Below are 24,509 nucleotides of genomic sequence, written 5' to 3' on the forward strand. Positions count from 1 at the left end.
CCACATGATGTGACACAGGACTGACCCATGAAACAGAAAAGTTTCTCACAAATAGCTGGAGTCCTAGTGGATTATATGAAACACTACGATGACTGAACATCACTTTTAGGGATTCTGTCAATTGCCTAAACTTTGCTACACAGGGCCATTTGAAATGCTCTGGGGTATCTGACCTTCCTGACCTTCTGCCTGACCTTCCGCTGCCACTCCAGTAAAGGTCTCCTCCAGGTCTTCTGCTAAATCCATTGGTACAATGTGGATGTCTCACACACCCTGCAATGTCTCAAGCAGCACTAGAGACCTATGTTCAGGCAGCTTAGTGTCCCACATCTGCCACAGCATTTTTGCTTGGGAAAAAAATCTGCTTTACACACAGCTGTGCATAAAACCCTCCTCTGTTGCAACAAGCTTCAACATAAAACCTCAATAATGGGAACTCAGCAACAGATATTAGGCTAATCATGTGCCTAGAGTAACAAAAAGACTGCCTGGACTAATCTGAATTTTACATTTTCCAGGCTGCTGGCTGATCTAATCAATAAGAGATAGAAGTCTTTCCGATCCAACTGCCTTTTATATTATGCACTGGAATATTTGTGCTTCAAACAGATGAGGCTCTCCATGCAGAGAGCTATCTTTTGCTACAAGGTAAACAGGGTGCTCAAGCAGCACAGGAGAACATCTAAAGGTCATGAAAATTTCAGACCTCATTCTCTTTCTGTAAATTAGATAACTGGGTTGTATTAGTGTAGGTGTAGTTTTGGAGATGCTAATATCAATAGATTTTTACATTGTCTCCTGCATTGCAACCCACGCACTTCAAATTTGGCTTCCACAGCTGTTCTTCTGGCTAGATTTTCCTTTTTTTCCCCCTCACAGGACTATGTAACTTTTGTGAAACAAATGAAGTTGGGTGAGGATTTAGACTGCATTACTAAGCACTCATGTCAAGTAACACTTCTCTCAAATATTTTCCCTTTGATGCACATATTAAATCTTTAGGTCAGCATTCATAAAAGAAACAAACTCTTCATTTTATTCCATTCTTTCACCATACAATCTTTTATCAATATGACTTGACAATTTTAGTAATTTATCCAATAATCACACAGTCTGCTCTCTCTTTGATCATTAGATTGAATAACATGTTAGTCCATTATGAAGCTAGCAGCTGCAGATCTAGTTGGCCAAAGACCAGCCCTCAAGCTTTCTTTCATTATCCCTCATTTTTAAAGTGCTTGTTCAGTATTTAGGCACTGGTCCACAGGGCTGATATATATCACTTCAGGAGCAGAGAAGTCTACAGTTCCATGCAGCAACTGAGTACCTGGCAGGTAGGAACTACAAGCCCAGGTAGGGTGATAGTCTGTGCTTTGTGACCAGGCAGAGTAGCTGGCTCCACAAGAGGGAAGGACATGCTGGCGCTTTATTTTTCTGAGTTTGGTCTTGCAAATGGCACTGTAAAGAAGCACTAATTAACATCAAAGAAAAATGTGCTCAGAATGGCAGAGCTATGAAAAAAGAGAAGATGGGGAATGGTTTGTGCACTCCCCCATGCTCTGAGGAGAAAGGGGATAGTCCTCTCTTTAGTCCACAGTACACAACATATGCAGGAAGAAGCAACCCTACAAAGACCAAGATGAAGGCTCAGTGCAGCAGAAACTGTCCAAGTGCACAGAAGCTGTAGTTTATCCTAGGAACACCACCACTTTGCGTGACATGCTTGCAGAGCTATCACACCATCCAAATTCCTTAAAACCAAGCAAGAAACTGCTTTAATTACTTTATTTCCGTTCTTTAGCTTGTCATTGTTTTGTAATCCCTTTGTTCCTATATTTCACAAGTGGTTTTAATTTTTAAACCTCTTTTTCTATATATATAGATTTTTCAAGCTCTCTAGATTGTGGTGAGACACATATTAAGGAATTTTATATATTAAGAAAACAACTTCTGAATTCTCCCAAAACACACGGTTTGGGTTTTATGATCTCTTTAACATTACTTTCCAAACTAAAACATCAAAAGCTGCTGTTCAGTTTCTAGTGGTTTTATTTCTTGGCTGAAAACTCTTTGTTAAAGTAAGTCTGTAAGATACAATTTCTTCTGTCACTTACAGACATTTTATAATTGAAAGTACTGCAGGACAACTAAACTTCAGGAATGACTCTTCTAACTGAAGAAAAAAATAAAACCAGCATTCAATGGTAACAAGGCAAGTTGGACAACCCTGTAGTCAGAATTGATACCTTATTTTCTTCTTGAACTGCTCTCATTTAAACAGCCATGTTTTTAATTCTTTTTTACATGGTTTAAGCCAATTGCATTTTAGCCAGAGATGTGAGGGAGTATGGGTTCTAGCACTGGCTACAGATATGAAAGCACATGTAGCACATGTTTTGTCCTCAGCTCTGCCAATAGTTTTCAAACCTGACCCGCTGTCTCAAGGCCTGGGCTGTGCTGAGCAGCGTGCCAGTTCTCCTGACTCATGCCAAATGCTGTGCTGACAAACACGCAAGCTACATCAGTTAGCAACACAGCCCTGAAAGCATCAGCACCTCCTTCCCCTGAGCCAGCCTGGAAAACTCTTAAAGAAGCCCTAAAAATTAAATCTTCACCATTTTTAGCTTTTCTGTAACATATAGTGTTTGAACTGGAAGGCCTTAGTGTGCTTTTGTTGCAAAATTGCTTGAAATTCTAACCTGTGAGCTTTTAAATTGGTTGTATATAACTGGTAAATTTTGAGTGCCAAAAGAGTATTTTCCTCTATTATAATCTCTGTTAGGAATACAGAAACCTTTGTTAAATAAGAAGTTGTTTAACATGGCTGGATTCAGGGTTGACAACTTTTTTAAAAGCTCCGTCTTTTCAGAGGCCGTCAAACTTTCTTTTACCAAACTTGCATGGATTTTACCTCAATAAAGAAAATCCAGAGAAGACTCCAAGTTGTTATCTACACTGTGAAATAAATGAACAGATACCCAACACATACAGATACCCAAGCTACCAGAGACCTAAGCTGGTAATTTCACATGATTCAGCTCAGCCTCACACAGACTTCATCAGCCTGTCACAATATACAGTATAATGGCAATGGCCCAATGCTGTTAACAAGTTAGCAGTACTGCATTCACTATCTTGAGTGAAGAGTAAGCATGAAAACATTAATATCTCATCCAGTTCCAAGCTGGACTGTGTTTTATCTGCTTAGCTACCCTAAGAGGGGCACTGACTTGCCTTGCACCTCCTAATTTAGCACAGGAAGAGACAAGGCTAAGACCTTAACACAGCCTTAAATGTCTTGCTCTCTGCCATGCTGAGTTTTGCATGCACAAAGCTCTAGAAACAGCCAGTACCCAACACCTACCCTGGTGCAGCACTACCAGCACTGTAAGCAACAGGTAGCTAGAGCATGTCCTGACAAAAACCACAGAGTTACTATGGGAAAGTGTTACTGAGAACATTTGTTGCATTGAAGAGAACACCTGTGGAAGGATGCTCATTTGAGACATCTCATCACTTGCCTTCCACACTAACCAGTAGGAAAACCTTCCCTTTTTCCTCTCACTTGTTTGCTGTCCTTCTCCCTATGAAAAAGACAGATCTATCACATAGCTATCACCTTTACTATAAATTTACACCATCAGCTTCAGACCTTGCCAATGGATGTTGGCCCCTTACAAACCCGCTTCATCATCCTCTGTGCAACATACTGCCCATATAAATATGCTCCACAGCACGTGAAGAGAGTAGTCCTTCACACACTTAAATCAACCTAAGTTGCCCTGACTTTCCAAACACCCTGCCCCTCTCTCATGAAGGCACAAGCTCCTGTGACTACAAAAGATGATGTCTAAGTATAGCTGTAAGTCGAGGAGTAACTTCTGCTTTCCTCTCCCCCCAAAACTTGATTAATTTTCAAGCAGCTCAATTTCCAGTGCTGGAGGCAGGAAATATTCAGGGCCCCAAAGGCTAGGGACAAATGAAGGGGAGGAATCACTGCTACTTTGACATAAATCACCTTAGCCTGACAGGGAATCTAGCCATCAACTTTGCATACGAATTGCAACTCTCAGATCACACTTCCATGAGATACTGAAAAGGATCTTTTGTGCCACTTGAAACCCTAGACTTTACTGGTATAGAGATATGCCCTAGAATGAACTTAATAATCTATTTTTTCCTCAAGACATTAGTCTTGCCAGTACCAGAGTTTCCCTAATGCAATCTCCTAATCTTCGTATCTTCACCTATTCGAAAAGCACATTTCTTTAAACAGAGATCAGCAAAGGGAATGCAGACACAGCATATTATCTACATTAATTCTCAAATCCTGTTTTTAACTGTCTGTATAGTCTGCATTTACTTGGGTAGTCCAACAGTACTTCTATTCCACTACCCAATTCCCAAAAATCAGCAAATGAATGCTAAATACAATGTGGCAGTAAAAGAAAATAAATGTACCATATTATACCACAGGAACATAATACAGTGCTGCATCATATGCTTCATATTTCAGACTTCACTGGCTATTATAAACAATGCAGACTGTGTCTCCAGGCTTGCCTGTGGAGGGGGTGAGTAGGAGGTGCCAAGCCATGCTGACTGGAGAGGTGCAGGATCGTGCCCATCACAGCCAGTGCCCACAGCACAGCCAGGCTGAGCCATGGGGGCTGTGCTGAGCTGCAGGGCCCGTGCCCAGCATGGCTCACAGGACAGGGCTGTGCTGCTCAAATCCCCTGGCCACAGGACAGACCTGTGGCAAGAGATGGGCCCCTGGGCAGCTCCCCCTCGGTACCACCTGCATGGTCCTGCCTTTTATCTGACAGCACAGCACAACATTTTCACAGGACCATCGTTCCTGACTATTCCTGACAGGGTTGTCCCCTTGTAAGCAAGTCCTGAAAAAGTGTGAATGACCAAGAGGGGTTAATCTCTGCTAAGGCTCAGGTTTGCATGCTGTGGAGCCCGTGGGGAACAGTCCTGATTCAATGCCACACCACTCAGGGCCCAAGGTATAGAAGGCATAGAAGATTATCTGTAATACTTGTTTCTTAAACCAGCAGGTCTAACAAACAGCACTTAAATGACACCTTACAAAGTCTAAATGCCTTTCTTATTGTGATCATAAAGAGCCAGCACCTCCCTATGCAAAACAAGGCAATGAACAATTATTTCTAGCATAGTAGTCCATCAACAGTACTACACAGATCATTTTTCTGCTTCCTCTTTCCTCTGGCATTCATGTGCATACATGGCATGTGCACAGCAGGTATGTGTTCATGCAGATAGACAGGTATGTCCAGTTATTTACTACCTAGTAAATATTATTAGTTATTATTCAATTTACTAACCACAGTATTATTAGCTATTCTGCATGGGTAACTGCACTCAAATAAGCACAATGAAAAAGCAAGCACAGATTGTGGCCTTCTGTCCCACCTAGCCTGTTTGTTTTGTGATCAGAAAAATCAAGTGGCCTTGGCTACCTAATGTGCCCAGAAAAATAACCTTCATGTATCATTTTACCCTAACACCAAAACATAGCTCTCATGAAAGAAAGTTTTCAAAGAAGCAAACTTATAAATTGAGCTAGACACACTAATCATTTTCTATGAAAAGAAATATTAAGAGTCATCAACTGCTGAGTGTTTTGACATTCTATTTCCACCAATACCTTTCCATAATTAAGTTCAGATTCCAGAATTCCAGATTTCATGCATTTAACTAGCTTTCATTTTTTCCAGTACAGCATTATATCTGCTAGTCAAGCTAATCTCACTATAAAAGCAATTCAAATAAATGAAGGATTTCTAAATATTAACTAAACTCATTTCAGACACCATAATTAGCTTTTTAAACCATGATGGATGTAAGCAGAGACACAGGTCAGAAGTGACTAGAAATATAAGACAAGTGATACAAAAACCAGGCACTGTTCCACAGAATAATTAAAGAGTTTCTTCCAGGTTATTTTGGGGTTTTTTTTTGTCTTCTATAATTCTAAGTATTGCTGTTATAAAACAACACAACCCACCAGCCAAGCAAATTTAAAAAAAAAAAACAATAAAAAATCTAATTCAGAATGAAGTGTTAAAACCCTACACTTACCAAATTATCATGATTTGGGGAAATGTAAAATAGAATTAAGTAAATTGAAATATTTTCGTTAGACAATTCTGAAATGCTGCTTTTTTTTAAACTCCTTAATTTTTCAACATTGCAATAAATTCAGTTTCTAATGAAGAATAATTTTGAACCAAAACACTCCTTCAGAGTTCATAACCTCAAGCCATTTGACAATTATGAGATGTATAAAAATGAACATGAAATCCATCAAGTCAAGCTTTATTAAAAAGGTAACATTTTCCACTGATAAAACATTTCTGACCTGTTTTGGTTTGGTCTTTTATATTACAGATCATATTTTTCATATTACAGATCATATTTTGTCTCACTTTTGGAGCTTCAAAAGACCTGATTTAATATAGTTCCTCTGGGGACAAATATGGAAAAATGAGGAAAAACCTATCTCAGAGAAAGTTTTTCAGATTAAAAATTGACATGTTTCTGAATATAGCTTTTTAAACTGCGAAATAAACGATTTTTCCTAACTATACATTGAGGATTAAGGAACTGAGATAGCTGACCAAGAAGAATGGCTAAAACACTAGTAACTTGAGAATGGTTTCAAACTAATTATCAAAACGCAGTCCTTCCAATTTTATATTCAATTTCTAAGAAAAAATTGCTCCATCTTTGATGCAACAGATTCTAATCACATGACATGACAGCAAAGAAAAGCAAAACCTTTCTCTGAAGTTAATGCTCTGCCTCCTCACTACCATGGCTGTTTAATGTGCTTTTTAATGCACATAAAAAAAATAAAATTCACTTTTACACATCTTTATTCTTTGTGTTGACCTTAGGGCTCCTGTCTCTTTTAGGAGGTAATTATGCATATTTCTTAATAAGACTGCAGATTCTCCTTAACAAAATGTTTAGTTTTCTTTTACTCTGAAATAACCTAGAAACTTAATGAAGATTTAGGACATTAAAAAAATATTTAAAAAACAGAAAGAGTCCAAACCTCTGATTGTACATGCCCCGGAAATTATAATTTGCTCTGTAATTGGGGATTGGCTTTGGATCTAATGGCCTGTAGATGGCAGGCTCTCCTCTCTTCATTGCCAGACCATTCAGCTCCACAGTTGGTGTTATACTGCCTGCAAAAAAACCCCACTGTGAGTAAGGTGCTTAAACCAGAAATATTGAAAAACACACAAGCAGGACTGAGCTACAAAGAGAGACCTACACCATATTTTTTTTTATTCTTAAATTCAAAAGATGCAACTAAAAAGACATTTCAGTTTCTTTAAAAGATGGGAATATAGATGCCAACTTAATCACAAGCAATGAGAAAGAACATTTAAAAAATCTCAGTGAATTCTCTATGCAGTTTCAGTAGATTACCCTTCACATATGAATGAGAAAGTCAGTGTAATAAACAAGCTGGTTATTCATCTTTCCAAAGTACTTATAATACATTATGATACTTTCTGAAAGAACTATAAAGATAATAGAATAATGTGTCTTCCTGCTGAATACCATTAAATAAAACCACAAATAGAGCAAAGAGTCATTGAAACAAGCATGAAGCAACAGGCATTACTGAAGTCATTCAGAAATCTTACAACAAGTGACAAAAAATGTTTTATTTACAAGACTTGAAAACTTAAAACTATGTCTAAGAACTAATGGTCTCACAGGAGTGATCTAACAGACTGAGCACACAGCTCCTGGAAATCAGTGCAACTACAGCCATCTACTGGTGACAGAATGCAAAAATAGAAGGCAGCCAGTACTTGCCCATTGCATGGTTTCTAAAATGCCAAATAAGCTACATCCAACTTCTTTCTTTCTTTTTTCTTAGTTATAACGTTCAGCTACAGTTATCTCCACTTACACTGTTGTCAGAGAATCCTAAATGAGCTAAATATGCATTCCAATAAAAAGGATTTAATATATTCTGAAAATATTTTCATGAGAGATTCAAATAAATATACCCTTTAAAAAAATCACAATTAATTTTCCAGTCTGACATTGAAGATTTATATGCCAAATTATTAAATTGGTTATGCAACACTTAGTCAAAAATTTATACCAACAATTCTTATAATTTCCAAAGCAAGACATTACTATGAATTCAGACTTCTCATAAAAATACAAAATGTCATTTTGATGAGAATATGCTTTTACATATGCACCTTTCTTGGAGCAAAATTAAAGTGTTAAGTGATAAAATTTTTAATTCATTCTCTTAAAGCCTATTCCTCTTGTTATCAGATTTTTCCTCTAAGAATATGCTCAAAAGCCAAAAAAAATCTAGAAACTCAGTAATGCTCTGCAATGTCAAGAACCAAACTCAGGATCCCTTTTCACAGAGGTTTGAGCCTCCTGCTTTGTAAGCAGCCAAAGTCACAGTGACTGTGAAGGAAGCAGGGCAAAGCCAGTGTCCTGGGTCTGGAGAGGAAACATACTGATCTCCAAAAGAGAGAGAGAACACTGCCACACCACTCTCAAACAATCCCTAATGCTCAGGATAATACTCACAAGTTCTAAAGGAAATTTACTCCTGCTTTTCTCTTTCCAACATAGAGAAGATAAACTGCAAAATTACTTTCGTTTAAGAAACTGGCTGAAGAATACTTTTTCAAAAGAGGAGGAGGGGCAGATGGAAATTAAAGGGGGGAAAGGGAATACAGAAAAGAGATGGAGGGAAAGGATTGTTTAAAAATAAAAATGAGAAAAGATTCTCACCACTTGATTTCCTTTCTGTTAGTCTGAAATGAAGTTATTATTTTTTTCTTTATCAATCAAGACAGAACAGATCACTGAGCATGTACATGAGAGGTAGCTCAGGTTTTGCATGCAGTGAAGGCAACTTGTGGGTAACAGCTCAAAATGAAGGCTGCAAGACACCAGTACACATTCTTTCTATTATTGAATCAAGTTTCTAAAGCCACCTGAAAGCTTTTTGAAAGCACAGGTTGCTCTGAAGGAAATCTCAGCATGCAGGAAATTACCTGTCAAAGTTCTCATGTTAAATCCCAGCCTTTTGTTTATGCCAGAGATGCAATTTCACAGGATTGGACTGGATAAAATTTCCAGCTTCATTGGAAAGTTAGCTAAAATAATGCTTTAGGAAATGTGTTTTAGTTAATTCAGTCTGGTTTTCTCCTTTTCTTCAGTCTGCTTACTGTTGACCACATACCATCACTTAGCACACATCTAAGCATTACCTAAGAATATATTCCCTTACAATTCAACCATTTTAGATATGTGCATTAAAAATTCTTCCATGAAAGCTTACTTGATATTCTGCGTTATCCAATCATACTATAGCTATGTTGATTTTCATCCTAGAAAATTAAGTATCTTGTTAAAATTACTTATTTAGTGCTATAATATGCTGAGACTTCAACAAGATCTAACACAGAGGAAAATGTCATACCTGGATTATTGTTTACATTGTTTTTGGGTGGTCTAGGCGTTGGCTTGGGAAGGGTGGTTTCATTCAATGCTTTGCTAGCAGCAGCATGCTGGGCCTTTTTAATACTGCTTCCTTCAGCTTCCCATGTCTGTTCTCCAAGAGTCAGCTGCACTGTGAACATCTTCAAAGACAAAGAACAGGTAAACACTGGCAAGATTATTGTTGTGGATTAGAACAATCTGTATAAAAGCTTCCAGGGCAGAAGAGAAACCGTGCTTTCTTTTCATTGTATTCAACTCCCAGATAACACATCTGATTCTTCCAGAGATCAGTGAGACCTTATCAGTGAGCAACATTTGTGGCCTTTCAAATCACAAAGTAAAATAGTGTAATGGTTATGTCAATTATCAAAGAACAGGATAGTAGTTAAACCAAGTAAGAATAACTTCAAACTGATCCTCTGCTCCTGGAAGACTATGTACAGGTCAGCTATGAACACATTTCTTCTTATATTTGAGTATGTTTAGTCACTTGTAGAAAACAAATACTAAACATGCTACTGAGAAAAGAATCAATTTTGTAATGATTGTGAATGAATATAAATGACTACACACTTCTCAAGGCAGCAGAGAATTTGGCCCAGATAGTTTTACAGAGTGAATTAATTTCTCTCATACCCAGATTTCTAAAAATAATGCCTTTTGTTAGTGCAGAGTTACAACTCAAGCATGTTCAAAAAGATAAAGTAAGAAGCAAAAGAATTATCATCTTTTTAATGAAACTGCAGTTCTTAATGTAAAATCTATAATGAGGATAGGAACTGTAAACATCCAGAGTTCAGAAATGGACTAACTGATAAAAGCCATATATTTCAAATTCTGTGATAGAGGGCTATTTCAAGTATCCATGCTGTGCAAATTGTGCCCATAAAACTCAATATATGTTTAAGATATTAGATAGAGTCTACCTTCTGTATGATACATAAATGTTCTGTTTAAATTTGAGCATCTGAGAACAAGGGGAGAAAAGCTAGGAACTCAATATATTTGCCATATAATCCCTAGATAAAGGCAGGACTTAATAGTCAGACACACAAAGTAAAATAAGATTCACCTACCTCAGAAAACAAACTAACTTACTTGAGTCAAAGAAAAAATTATCTACATATTAGTATGAGAAGTATATAAAGCAAAATTTTAATTTTGACAACTCTCTAATTTTTTCACTTATTTCAACTTGCCAGATTCGTGATCAGGTTTTTAGAGATTAATATGGTGGGCAGCCTTTAAATCTACCTCTACATATACATTTTTTTAGCAAGTACTTGCAAACAAGCATTTGAACACAATAATGTATGTGTCTCCCAGCTCAGCCCTCTGTATATGCACACACTGCATTAAAACTGAATGCTATAAATACATACTGGTGTCTTAATTACAGCCTTGAGTTTTGGCCTACTGTAATTTTCAGAAGCACAATGCAAGTCCCTGTATCAGAGTTCCCACTGCCATGTTGTTTTTGCCACAGCAGTCACAACAATTTCCTCATGGAAGAAAAGAGAGAAATAGTCTCTTAATTTTACACTCTGTCAAACCCTACCCCCATCTGAAAGCTAAGATGGGTATTAGAGCTAAATACCCATAATTATATAAATTACCTACAAACATACATCCTTATTACTAAAGACGTTGAAATTTGATTTCTGGATCTGAAGTTTATATATTTTATATTTTGCAAGAAAGTATCAGTACAATATTTTTATAGGAGGAGGAGAATCCTGAATTTAAATGAAAATATGATTAATAATGGCTACTTATCTACCTATAACTCTTAGTGCTTAGAGCAATAAATAGGAACTCCAGATGACAGAGGGCTTGCTCAGGAAATTTCTGCCAGTCAGAGCACCCTCTCACTTAACACATCTGCCAAAAAACTCCTGCAAAAACCCACACATAGAAGTAGGTTTATTCCTTTATTAAAGGAATAAACCTGCCCAAATCCAAACTCTGGAGCAGACCATGGAACATTCAAGTCCTGGATTACCAGAGCTAACAGTTCTGCTATTGACTGAGAGACATTTTTCAACTAAGGAAATTTCTATTCCTTACACCCAACATAATTTACCTGATGTCCAGAGAGCAGAAATGCAAAGGCCACCACGCTTGTGCTTGTTTCCACTCTGCTGTGCTTGTAAGGTCAGTCTCTCTAAGCTCTGACAACTCTTTACTCCTTACTTCTTCTGTGTACAACCTTCTCTCCTCCTTCCCAGTTTTTGAAGTGCTACATCCCTTACCCCTTTCCCTCTTTTCTGTACCACCATCCACTTTCTTTTGCCACTGTTCCTTTTAAATTTGTGTCCTGAAATGACACTGACATGGAAGGACAGAAGACACAATCAATCTGACTTATGTACTCCAAAATGTCATTTATGCTAACAAAGACTTTCTGATTTTTCTTATGATGAAGAATCCACCTGGAGGGCAGACTCCTAGAAAACCTAAGTGCACTGTTAGGAAGAGCCACTTCTCTCCCAGCTGCACTGTTTCTAGTTTTCCACTTCACCCCAATTGTCTAAACTTATTTTCCAGAGACAACTAGGACAAAGGATATAAACATTTACTAGCATTTGTGGCCACAAAACAGACAGCTATCTTGTGGAGCATGTCTGAAAATTGTGAAAAACACCAGGGGTCAGGAACAGAGTATGTGTAGGAGCAAAGCAATATGAGAAGCTCCTTGAATGGCAAAGAGCAACAGCAGCATTACATCCTTCAGGTCATGCTTCCCAGGACAGATTTACGTCTCTTTCACGTATTCTGTCAAGTATATCATCATATTACTAGCAAGACATGATACTAAATTGCTAAGAGAGTCATAATAAATTCTACCTCTTTCTTCGCTTTTCATAGGTCAAAACTTGCATAATCTTATTAATATCACCCTTGTTCTTCATTCATTTCCCTTTTTTTATCTCACTACACAGTTCAAAATTAGACTCAATATCCTTCTGAGTCTATAGAGCACATAACTGTTTTTTTTACCACTATGAGCACAACTAAAAGAACGATGTAAATTGAAAAACTGAAAAATTAAGAAATTCATTGAAAATCTGGATTTCAGAAGTGCAGGTAATGCAGACTTAAGTAATTTCACTGATATCAGTTCCTTTAAAAATAATAACAAATATGTCATAGAATCAATAAAGCTGATTAGACCTCTAGGATTAGCAAGTCCAAACTTTGACCAAATACCACCACACCACACAAACCATAGTACTAAGTGCCATGTCCAGTCATTTCTTGAAAACTTCCAGGGATGGCTATTCCATCACCTCCCTGGGCAGTCCAGTCCAATGCTTAACCACCCTCTCAGTCAAAAAATTTTTCATCATGTCCAAACTGAACCTCCCCTGGCACATTTTGAGGTTATGTTCCCTTATCCTTTTGCCAGCTGCTTGGGAGAAGGGCACCCCCTTCCATATGTGAACAATTTCTTATCCTACTAAAATTTTAAGCATAATATGAATGTCATATAAATCAAATATCCTAACTGCTGAGAAATGTAAACAGCCGAAACCACACCGCAGTCAAAGTGATTATTTTTTCACAAAAATGGAAAAAAAAAGTAACACAATAAACACAATAGTGATAAAGTTACAGAAAGACCAACAAATTTAAAATGCAACCTAAAACCAACCAGCCAGTGTACCCTGTGGTGCCAAACACCTCCAGGAAGAGGAAGAGCTCTTCAATTTCCATTTGCAACGAAGGATGCTAAAAGCAGCCCCACACCTGCTGACATCATTTCCACCACTGTAACACGTTCAGCATCGCCAGCCAGAGCTGAAGGTCAGCGATTTGCATCAGTTCTGCACTAGCTGGCAACACAGTGTGCAACACAGGAACAAGGGGCAGGGGCAGAGACAGCCCATGAGGAGCTGAAACTGTTACTAACCTACACCCTGGCCCTGCTGCCTCATGTGATTTAGCCACTCCAGAAATACTACATACAAAGCAGCTACTAATTATGCCAGTGTCTCACTCAGACTTTTCTAGGATTTTTTCCTCCCCCAGTTTGCTCCTAAGTAGGGAGGAAATTCAAAATTATATCAAAAAATTACCATGAGGATATTCCTCTGTATTCCCCATAATCTGAAAGCATCCTAATTTTTACTTATTAAGTTGGACATCCACCCAACAAGTGGCCAGAATGAGCTGTCAAATCACTAGAAACTTCTACACCATAATCACATTAGGAGTTTTAGTATAACCCTACATTGTAAAGTTGCACAGTAATAAAGTTTGTGCCCTAGAATGCAAGACTCAAAGACAGACTATCAACTTAATGGACAAAAAATTGCATCAATAAGCACTTTAAAAAATGTCACAAATTTGTCATCACCTGCATTACCATGAAACAAATGCAGAGGAGTTATCAGAGGCATGCTGACTGAGAAAGATTCATGCAGCCTAAAAAGCAAATGCCCCAGAAAGATTAAGGAAGGGTGGTGACATCCTGAAAAGACCTTCATGAGGTCTATATAAAGACCAGTAAATGTAAATTCAAAGATGAGAGACAAAGTAAAGTACAAAATGATCTACAGGGCTTCTGTAACAGAAATACAGGCATACTTTCCGAAAGTGTGGTCTAAAAGAGCAGCAAAATAAAGAACAGGAAGAAAGCCCTTACACTAGAAATGTAGCTGGGTTTGACAAGCACATTTGTCCAAACCATGATATTATCTGTTCAGCATGTAAGGTATGGCTCATCACCTGGAACTGTGACCTTACCTTGGCATGAGCAGGCCCTCTTTCATTCAGAAGCTTATACTGGGGTTGAATTCTATTGAAACGGGCTAACTCATTTACCAGACACATTGGAGTTTTCTCTTTGGGGTTTGCCATGTTATCTTGGAGAGGAGCTGTAAATAAAGAGTCTGTAAAGTTTTTCTGGAGAAATGTACTCTTCACAACTTCACAAAGCTTTGCAAAAGCAGCATGCTTAAAAAAGGAAATACTTTGGCTAAAACATAACTTTTGCATATATGCTAAATACAAAGCTTAAACACCATTTATATATTAATCACATGAAACTATGTAGTTCCCAATAACAATTTTGATTACATGCAGTTAAAAAAGCCCCAAAACTATTTATTTCCAAAATATCTATATGAAAGATGACAGTACAGGAGAGCATATGCATATTCTGTATTTTCTGTGTCACCAAAGTTTACTGTCAGGAGTATACTGGTTCCTGGAGTTAACTACTCTTTCAGAATGATTTTTCCACTCTTTGAAGCAGAAATGGGTAGCATAAGAGTTATGAGACAAATACAGTAGATGAAACCCTGAGGTTCCCATCTGTTTCTGCCAGCTTCTTCCCAAAGTTTTAGACCTTTCTCACAATACCAAAGTCACTCTCAGAACACTCACATACAACACCTCCCCCTTTAAGGATTTGGTTCTGCTTTCTTTAGACTGTTTCACTTTCTGTGGGGTTTTTACAATTTATTTGTATTTACCCCTAACACACGCACACACGTTGTCATTTCTTGCTTAAGTTGTTAGGACAACACTTCTGCATTTTATACCCAGTTCAGCATGGAAACTACAGCATTTATTAGGCCACAAAGGAAACACCAAATACTGCCAAGCATTCAGAAGACATTCTGTTCTAGGGAAGAGAAATAAACTTGGAGACCTTCCTGCCCCACTAAAACTTCTCTATAAAAGATATACTGAGAATTTGACAAAATAGACATGTTTTTTCCTGAGCTTTTACATCATTGATCGAAACTTCACTCCAAATCTGAGCTCAATAAAGAAACTAAACTTTGTAAACAGCTTATTTAGCCAAAACATTCTTCTACATGGGTGTTCTCCTTTATTTTAATCCTCTTTAGGACCTAATTTTTATTTTTTTAAATTAAAAAGCCATCAAAAAGATTAATTTCAACACCAAAGAAAATATATCTGGACCAACTTACCTGGTGAGTTGATCAAAGACGTGGGATCCACAAGGCTGGCAGTAGGACTGCTACAGCTGGCAGCCGATTCTGAAATGGATCCATTCATTGAGGATGGCAGACTCAGTGTATTTGTAGCTGTAACTGGCAGGGGTAGCACCACAGGGGCCATGGTGGGTCCAGACAGGTTTGCTGTAGTCTGCATTTTAACTTGTGCCATTGCCTGTCACTGCAATAAATACATTTATTATCAGCAGAGCATTCTGCAGTTTGAATGTCCAATGACTACTGTGCTATTAGCAACATTCCTTCTTCGCTCCTGGATCTGGGTCACAAAACTGTCCACAAAAGTCATGCCTCTGCAAACACTACTTCCAAATGGATGCACAGAGAAACAGAGCTCAGAGCCAAAGAACATCCCTGGAGAAGAACCCACACACTTTGGCTCCAGGTTCTGTTTTTCAATGTTGGGGTCACCCTGCCTGAAATATAGCAGGAAGAATTACTATTCCAGAATCAAATTCTACACAATTATTCTGCAGATGAGATAAGAACTTGCCAGTATCTTTAAGAGAGGATGACCTTGCAACCAAATGCCACAGCAAACTTGTAAACTTTTGCCATTGTTTCTCCAGTAAAGTGCACCTTAAGTATCCAATAAGGCCACAAGAGAAAATCCTTAATTTTTTTGGCCAGGTACCAAAGTAGAAAAGAGGGAAAAAAAAAAAAAAAAAAAAAAAAAAAAAAGGACAAAAATACAAACAAACAAGCCCCACCAATGATGCAAGTTCTTAAAAAAAAATCACTGCTTACTCAGTCAACAGGTGGAGTACTTCAAAATCCTTGTATAAATTACTGGCAGAGATATACCAGGATTTCCTAAACTAGCCTTCAACCCAATGGCTAAAGCATTTACTGGGAATATGCCAGGTACTAATTACCTCTTTTCATCTGCCCAAATTAGTTTCTTTATTGCAAATACCTGTTCTCAGGCTAGGTCTACATGCATAAACAAACCAGGGTCAGGGCACCACTCCATATTACTCACTGAGACTATGCTCCTTGGCAAAATTTGGGCTACTGGCTGAGAACTCCTGCTGCTGCAAAAACTATGCAGGAGCAGTTTAGGTGCCTGCAGGCATCCCAGGTCATCCACTCAATTGAGAGAGAAACCAGTCATTGTCAGACATCTGGGAAAAAGGTTTGGGCTTCTCCTGTCCCACAAGGAGCAGGATGATATATTTTACTCAGCAGCATGGACACAGACTGTATTATTTGGGGTTCATACCACGTGAGCTGATCTGTCCAGAGCAGATAGAGAGACAAAACCTGTGAGAGCCAAGAAATGGCCTGGGCAACTGGGACTTGTCCCAGCAGCAGCTCTGGTCCTGCAGGCCAAGGCAGAGCAGGGGCTCAGCTCTCATCCATCACTAAGCTCTTTGCTTCTTCTGCTGGGGTAATTCTCTCTCCCTATCAAAAAAAACGCAAAACCCAAACAAACCCATTCAACACCCGAGAAACTTTCTAATAGAGGGCTTATTGAAATGAATAACCTATATAAAAAATATTGATTACCATCAGTATTTTTGCCTGCCTTTCCCCAGTCTATTAAAAATATCCAAGTATCTTTACTCAGAGGGACAGTATTGTTGGATTAAGATCCCAAATCACTCATTACACCTTGGAGTACAAGTACTTTAACACAGTTGCACTAGTATAATGAAAATAATAAATCCTATTACTGTGACTCTGTGCTTTGGAGAAGAGGTTCAGACTGGAATGCCATTTTTATTACTGAGGAAAGACAAATAACTGATTTAAGTCTCTGGAAAGGCAAAAGTAGAAAAAAATTAAAAATTGAGAAGCAATCACCTGCCCTCTTCATAACTATCTTTGGTAATAGTGACAGATTTAAAATATATATATGTAGTTAGCTGAGATATGTTCAAATACCTCATATGTTCAAAAAAATATACTACATTCACACTGTAAAAATCCTAGTGTCACTTCACAGCAAATGCCATTCAATACAGCAGTACTGTTAGAAAGGCCTAACTTAAAGACTGAGAAGGTATAGAATTGTAGAAGTCTTTAGTAGAGAACATGTCTGCTTCTGGTTTTAAATGCATTAGTTTAAACAGGAATTAATTGAAAAAGACTTTTAATTGTAAACATTAAAGTCAATGATGGCAGAATCGGGCCATATGTCTTAAACATACATAAAATGAAACCAACATAACATGAAATATCAGCACAAGAAGTGAAGTTTAAGAAACTCACAGTATTTAAAGCATTTTATCCTACAAACATGAGTATGAGAAAGGTATCACTCATATGTACTGCATGAAATACTACTGAACACCTGATCTTAAATGCTGCCAGTTGTGAATTACCACTTCAGCTTCCAGTATTTTAAAAGTTTATTCTTCATGAAAGCAGAACTTGCTAATAAACAAAATACTACGTTATACAGTAGTGATGTTCTAATGGGCAAAATTGTGGGAGGGACTCTTATTAAGGATAAAACAAGAAAAATCAGTATAAGAATAGTATTGAGGAACTGCAAAAATGAACATGATAAGGTTTAGGGGGAAAAAAAGACACTAAAGTAAAGTACATAGAAAATTCAATTCTGAAATCAGAATTTATCATAACATGTTGAGTGCTGGATTGCTTTTTTTTTTAAAGCTGCAGAACTCCTACAAGAAACTGTAACTATTTTGCAAATTAACCTGTGTAAGCAAAGATGCCAAGGCAGTAATATAATTGTAGACATGAACTCTTAAGCAGATGAGATATGGAGATAATAAATTTGCAATTAGTTCTAAAAATACACTAGTAGAGAGAGGTAACAGAAAGAATACAGTTGATATAGTGATGGCATGTCATTCTCACACCACAGGCAGCCAATCTTCAATGTCATGACAAAAGATGTGAAAACCTCTACGTTCCACCTTTTCTTTACATTTTTAACATATATACACCAGTGTTGTACTGCTTTATAAACTATGGAACAAAAAACATTTTGGGGCCTTCCAGCCACAAGCACACACATAATAAAATACACAGCTACCTAAAATATAGGACTTAGGAGAGAGAGATTTCACTAAGCTGGTCAGAGATGAAACACAGTTATATAATCAAAATATTTTTACATCTTCTATGCAGATATTTTTGAAAAATCTGACATATACAAAAGTGATGGTTCATTAGGATTAAGATCACAAGAATTAAGATTACAATTAGAGAAGTCCCCACACCCCATTTCAGGTGGCTACCCAACTCATATCTAGGAAATTCCTACACCCAAGTGTCTCCAAAGAGGTTTCCCTTCAAGCTTAGCAGTGGTTACAGACACCTGCACCTCTCAGAGAAAGCTGGACTGCACAGCTCTGCCTCCCAGCTTTGTGCCTTTACCCAGCTGCCACGTCAAGACACGACAGAAATGATGTTCCCCAATGTTTGAATCACACACATCTATCCAGTCAAAGTCTGCATGTCAGAGCACTGCTGTTTTTGTAAGGCTGCACTGCAGGGCTTGTGGATGACATAACTGCAATGGTTTCTCCTCATAGTCTCACCCACACAGATGCAGTAGAAATGCAATAGCAAATACATAAAGGTTTCATAAAACACTTGGTACTGACTTTCATATTAAACTATGCACACGCTGTGAATTTTCCTGACAAACTAAAAATGACCAAACCAAAACAAACTCATACCAAAACAACAAAACAAAACTCCTCACATTTTAAAGTGTTGTAAAATAGGCCGTTCACTTTTTAATATATGAGGAAACACAATGCTGTTGTGAGTTGACCATGTCTGTACACCAGGTGACCACAAAAGCTGCTCTGTGGCTCACCACCTCAGCTGGACAGGGGAGGGAAAATATCATGAAAGATATGTGGGTCTAGACAAGTGCATGAAAAGATCACTCACCAATTAGTGTCACATGCAGAACAAACTCAGCTTGGGGAGATTGACAATAAATTTATTTAATCAAATCAGAGTAGGAAAAGAAGAAATAAAAACTAAATCTTAAGAACACTTTCCTCCCACCCGTTCTTTCTTCTCAGGCTTAACTTCACTCCTGAGTTCTCCATGACCAGAAGGATGGCGAATGGGGATTACAGTCAGTTCATCACATGTTATCTCTGCCCCTCCATCTTCCTAAGACAAGATTCCTCATATTCTTCCCCTGCTCCAGTGTGGGGTCCCTCCCACAGGTCACAGTCCTCCACAGATTTTTTCAACGTGAGTCCTTCACACAAGCTGCAGTTCTTGGTGAACTGTTCCAGCGTGGATCCCTTCCACAGGGTGGCATCCTTCAGGGACAGAATGCTGCAGCAGGGGCCTCCCACAGGGTCACAAGTCATGCCAGTAAATCTGCTCCAGTGTGAACTCCTCTCTCTCTCCATGGGGCCACAGGTCCTGTGGGTCTCCCCCAGGGGCTGCGGGTGGATCTCTGCTCCACCATGGACCTCCATGGGCTGCAGGGACACAGGGCTGCCATGTTTCACCATGGTCAGCATTACGGGCTGCAGAAGAGTCTCTGCTCTGGCGCCTGGAGCATCTCCTCTCCTTCCTTCTGCACTGAACTTGGTGTCTGTCTGTCTTCTCTCACATATTCTTACTCCTCCTCTCCTCTCCTCTCCTCTCCTCTCCTCTCCTCTCCTCTCCTCTCCTCTCCTCTCCTCTCCTCTCCTCTCCTCTCCTCTCCTCTCCTCTCCTCTCCTCTCCTCTCCTCTCCTCTCCTCTCCTCTCCTCTCCTCTCCTCTCCTCTCCTCTGTTGTGCAGGAACTTTTCCTGTTTCTAAATCTGTTATCCCAGAGACACTACCAACAACACTGACAGGCTCAGCCTTGGCTGGCAGCAGATCCATCCCAGAGCCAGCTGGCACTGGCTCCATCGGACACAAATGAATCTTCTGGCAACTTCTCATGGAAGCCACCCCTGTAGCCCCTGTTACCAAAACCTGGCCATGCAAACCCACTGCAAATATTTAGTTACATTTACAGATGCAGAATACTTTTAAAATTTGTGATTATACTTGTATCATGCTAAAAGCACCATGCAGCACAAATAATTAGTTAACACTTCTTCTGATTATTATTACCTTTTGTATTTTTTCTGGAATCACTTTATAACCTTAGATCTTGTGACATAAAATATGAACTGAATGCTCTGGTGAAATGATTCTTGGACTATGTCATAGTAATTGAATAAATAAAGACAGATCAAGTAGATAAAATATCACAAAAGGCAGAAAGCATGGACAATGAGTTTTCAAACCAAACAGACTCGTACAATGTGGGAAAATTGAAAAAGCAATATTAGAAAGACAAGTCATGGGCACAATAAACAGATAGAGAAACTAATGGCCTGAACAGTCAAAACAGAAGGTTGGACTTCATCTGTGCAGAAAGTGAAAATGTACATATGCAGAGTCACCACACTTTCACAGTGCTCTGTCATACAAGCCAGAGTACCAAATTTAATCTGTGCACAAGTATGTAATGGTGGCAGATACTACTTACTTGTTAAGGACTTTACAAATGGAACAACTGCAGGCCAGCCACTGCTGAGCAAGAAAAATTACTTGACATATCTTGTATTTTATATAACCAACAGTTCTGCTTATACTTTCTGGTCAGTGTCCATTTTTCACAAGAATATTATATTAATGATCCCAGATCCTTTTCCACAGAACTGCTACCCAGCAAGTTCTAGGCTGTGCTCTCTTTGTGGAGCTGTTTCCTAGCTAATGAGATTTTTTCTTGTCTTTTTTGAATTTTCTTATTAAAAAACCCAACAAAACAGAAAAAAAAGAAAAAGAAAAAGGCAATATTTTTTTTTTCAATATCACATTAAATTTTAATTCTAATTCCAAAATGTTTGCAAGTCTTCTCTAAGCCTGTTTTATAGCATCTCCAGTTTAATACCTGCACAGTTTCTTTCACATCATAAATGAAAACATTGAAAGGTACAGAAACAGCAATCCAATAAACTGGGGGCAGTGTCTAAGCCAGCAGCAAGCATCTCAAGAGTTTTTTTCAAACCAACCCCATTTTGGTTAGAAGCTGGTTAATGTGATTCTTCTGTGAAAGTCCCAACTCACAGAACTCTAAGAGTTAACAGCTTCCTAACTAAGAAGGGTTTGGTTTTAGCCTTAGCTTTAAAATTCCATTAAATGCTCTGTTCTTCTTCTATTCTTCTGATATTAATTCAGTTACACAAAAGCATACAAAACTGCCTAAAGGTTTAATACATTTCCGGTGTGCCATTTCTCACATTTATGGCAAATATTTATACATTTGTGGACATTATTATTAAAAGTCCTAAAGAAGTTCTAAGCCTTATGCAATTTTTTTTACTGTGTGATATCTAGCAGCTTATTTGGGGTTGACAAAAACCACACAGCTCTGGATTACCTTCAGAGCAGCCTAATTAGAACTTTTGTCTTTTAATACCAAGTAAATAGATGGCCACACAGTAGCAGTTTAGCAAGAGTATGACTTAAGGCAACAATCAGGAGATGATTATCCAGACTTATTTGCAATATTTATTTTATTTATACATTTTAAATAGCAAAAAATAAAATGCTAGGCATGAAATTTCACAGGATTTCTCTGTTTTTAAATATATATATATATATTTCTATATTACTGCTGGTCCCCCCTGTTTGTTCTTCCCATTTGCTCCTCCATCAATTTCGTAGCATTTTGCCTTATGAGGAGTGGTTTGCCAACAGCCAAACTGATCTAATGACTTGCTGGCATAGCAAGGGACAATCCCATGTCCTCTCTTCCCTGCAGCAAAAAGCCAACACTTTCTGTGTCCATCTCACTGAGCCAGTTTTTGTGGCAGGTAAGGAGAAAGACCAGAGGAGCATCTGGTCTGTACAAGGGGGGACACAAACTCCTGACCTGGAGTGGGTGCAAGGAATTAGCCCTTTCAACTCCTGCTAATCAGCTTAGCTTTGCTGTCAAGCCATACACTGAAGTTCATCTCCTTCACACTGTTCCTCACAAAGCCCCTGGTCTCATCCCTGATGATTACATCTTCAGAAACCCGTGGCCTGGTTTCTTTTCCTTTACTGTGCCTTACACTAGAGAACCTTAGTTTCAATGAATATATGAACACAGCTACCATCTAATTAACAGCTACATAATACATGGCAGCAAGTGAAGTGGTGCCTTAAAAGCATTTTACTTTGCAGAAGTATAAGATGGGTGTGGGAGAAATCACTAACTCTTTTATTTTCATTGTTTTGGTAAGATATTTTACAAGCAAAGGAAGGGACACAGACTATTAGGGACTAATACCCAAAATTTAAGGAGCTGCAAGGCTTACAAAAAAGCTCCTCTTATTGCTCAGTGTTAAACCCAGTTTCTAAAGACTAAATAACACAGTTTCTTACAATTTGTTTTCTCTGCTCTTGGACTGGAGCAGAAAAGAGTTGTAGATAAAGCCCCAGGAAGGCAAGGGAGGGCCAAGCAGCTGCAGTGAAGAGCAAGTCACAACATCCACACTTACAGATATTATCCACCCACAGAGGACTATCCTTTGCCAATTCTCATGTACAATCAATAAGAACCTTCCTGAGGAAAGGCAGGTATTTTTGAAAGAAAGGTGCTTTTGAAGGTATTTTTGAAAGAAAAAACCAAGTAGGAAACAGACTAAAAATCTGCAGTCATATTTTTCAATCTCTTCTTCAAACAACAGTCAGTTCAACCTCCCTTTTGAATTACTACACATTAAAACAACATAAAAGGACTTAAAACTCAGAAAACAGAGGCAGAAACAGCTTCATCTTGCACATTTCTTTCATCATGAAACCGTATCTATTCCCTAGCTTCCAATATGATGTTGATCCAATTTAGTACAAAAAGCATGCAAGTCTCCAAATCAATGACCACATTACCATTATCACAGAATCACATTATGTGGGAGTACATATTATTTATATCTGTCACTGAGTCAATCCTTCTTTAACAACTCACTTTAAAAATGTTTCATGTAAATTTGAAAAGAAAAGTATAAAAAACAAACCAGACAAACAAGGCAGCTAATTATGGAATCACAGACTAAACCTAAAGATTTTCTCCATCAACAAAATGGCCAAACATGGGGATTTTTGCTGCCATTTAATTATGGTGTGTTAGCAACAGGGCAAGAACCAAAGTCTTACCCTGCAATCAAGATTGGATTTACACAACTTGAAATACATAGAATGTCCCAGAGTAAATATAATAAACAAACATTTAGGATGTAGTAAATTACCTAAACCACTACAGCAAAAGTCGAGTAACTAATATGAAAAATCAGTGAACTAAAAAGCCATTTACATTCACAGTACCTGTCACACCAGCACAGTCACCCATATTGTATGGCACAGCTGTACAGTGAGATATAAGGACTCAGATAAGGATTAAAGGCATCTATAATTCAGGTTTACAAATATAAGCAAGGTGTCTGAATTGTCACTTTGTTTACTCAACTGTCATTGAGTAAAAGGAAATACAGCATGGGAGTACCATGATTTACCAGAGGGTACTGGGCTTGCATGGCCAAGCTTTGGCAGCAGGGGTGGCTCCTGTGACAACCTGCCAGAAGCCTCCTCTGTCCAGCAGAGCCAACCCTTGGCAGCCCCAAAGATGGACATGCTGCTGGTCAAGGCTGGGCCAATTAAAAATGGTGGTAATGCCTCCAACATACTTCAGAAGAATAAAAAAAACCCCTTGCACAGTTGCAATTGGAGGCAGAGAAGAGCAAGGTGGGAATGTGTGAGAGGAACAAGTGTGCAGACAGGAAGGTCAGTGCAGAATGAGGAGCAGAAGGTGCTCCAGGCACCAGAGCTGGGATCCCTCTGCAGCCCATGATGGCCATGGTGAAGCAGCTGTGCCCCTGCTGCCCATGGGGATCCATGGGGATGCAGGGATCTGCCTGCAGCCTGTGGAGGAGCCCCACAGTGGAGCAGGGGGTGCCTGAGAGGAGACTGTGAGCCCATGGGAGACCTGTGGAGGGAGGGGCCCTGCTCCTATACTGGAG

General features: G+C 38.6%; 1 protein-coding gene across 5 annotated transcripts in view; it reads right to left on the reverse strand.

Moving 5' to 3' along the window:
• The window catches only part of STAU2 (staufen double-stranded RNA binding protein 2), a 171,170-nt gene that overhangs the window by 136,035 nt on the left and 10,626 nt on the right, over positions 1-24,509 (reverse strand). For 2 of the 5 annotated variants that reach the window (XM_059474272.1, XM_059474256.1), the window contains exons 2-5: positions 15,477-15,684; positions 14,281-14,411; positions 9,512-9,671; positions 7,088-7,223 (exon numbers count right to left, since the gene is read on the reverse strand). In XM_059474272.1, the coding sequence (XP_059330255.1) occupies positions 7,088-7,223; positions 9,512-9,671; positions 14,281-14,411; positions 15,477-15,675 (626 nt within the window). In that variant the 5' untranslated portion in view covers positions 15,676-15,684. Of the gene's footprint in view, positions 1-7,087; positions 7,224-9,511; positions 9,672-14,280; positions 14,427-15,476; positions 15,685-16,268; positions 16,291-24,509 lie in introns of those variants that run through there. The other 3 variants (XM_059474238.1, XM_059474264.1, XM_059474247.1) reach the window with 2 other exon arrangements.

The sequence above is a fragment of the Ammospiza nelsoni genome, chromosome 1, assembly GCF_027579445.1.
Source record: "Ammospiza nelsoni isolate bAmmNel1 chromosome 1, bAmmNel1.pri, whole genome shotgun sequence".
Lineage (NCBI taxonomy): Eukaryota > Metazoa > Chordata > Aves > Passeriformes > Passerellidae > Ammospiza > Ammospiza nelsoni.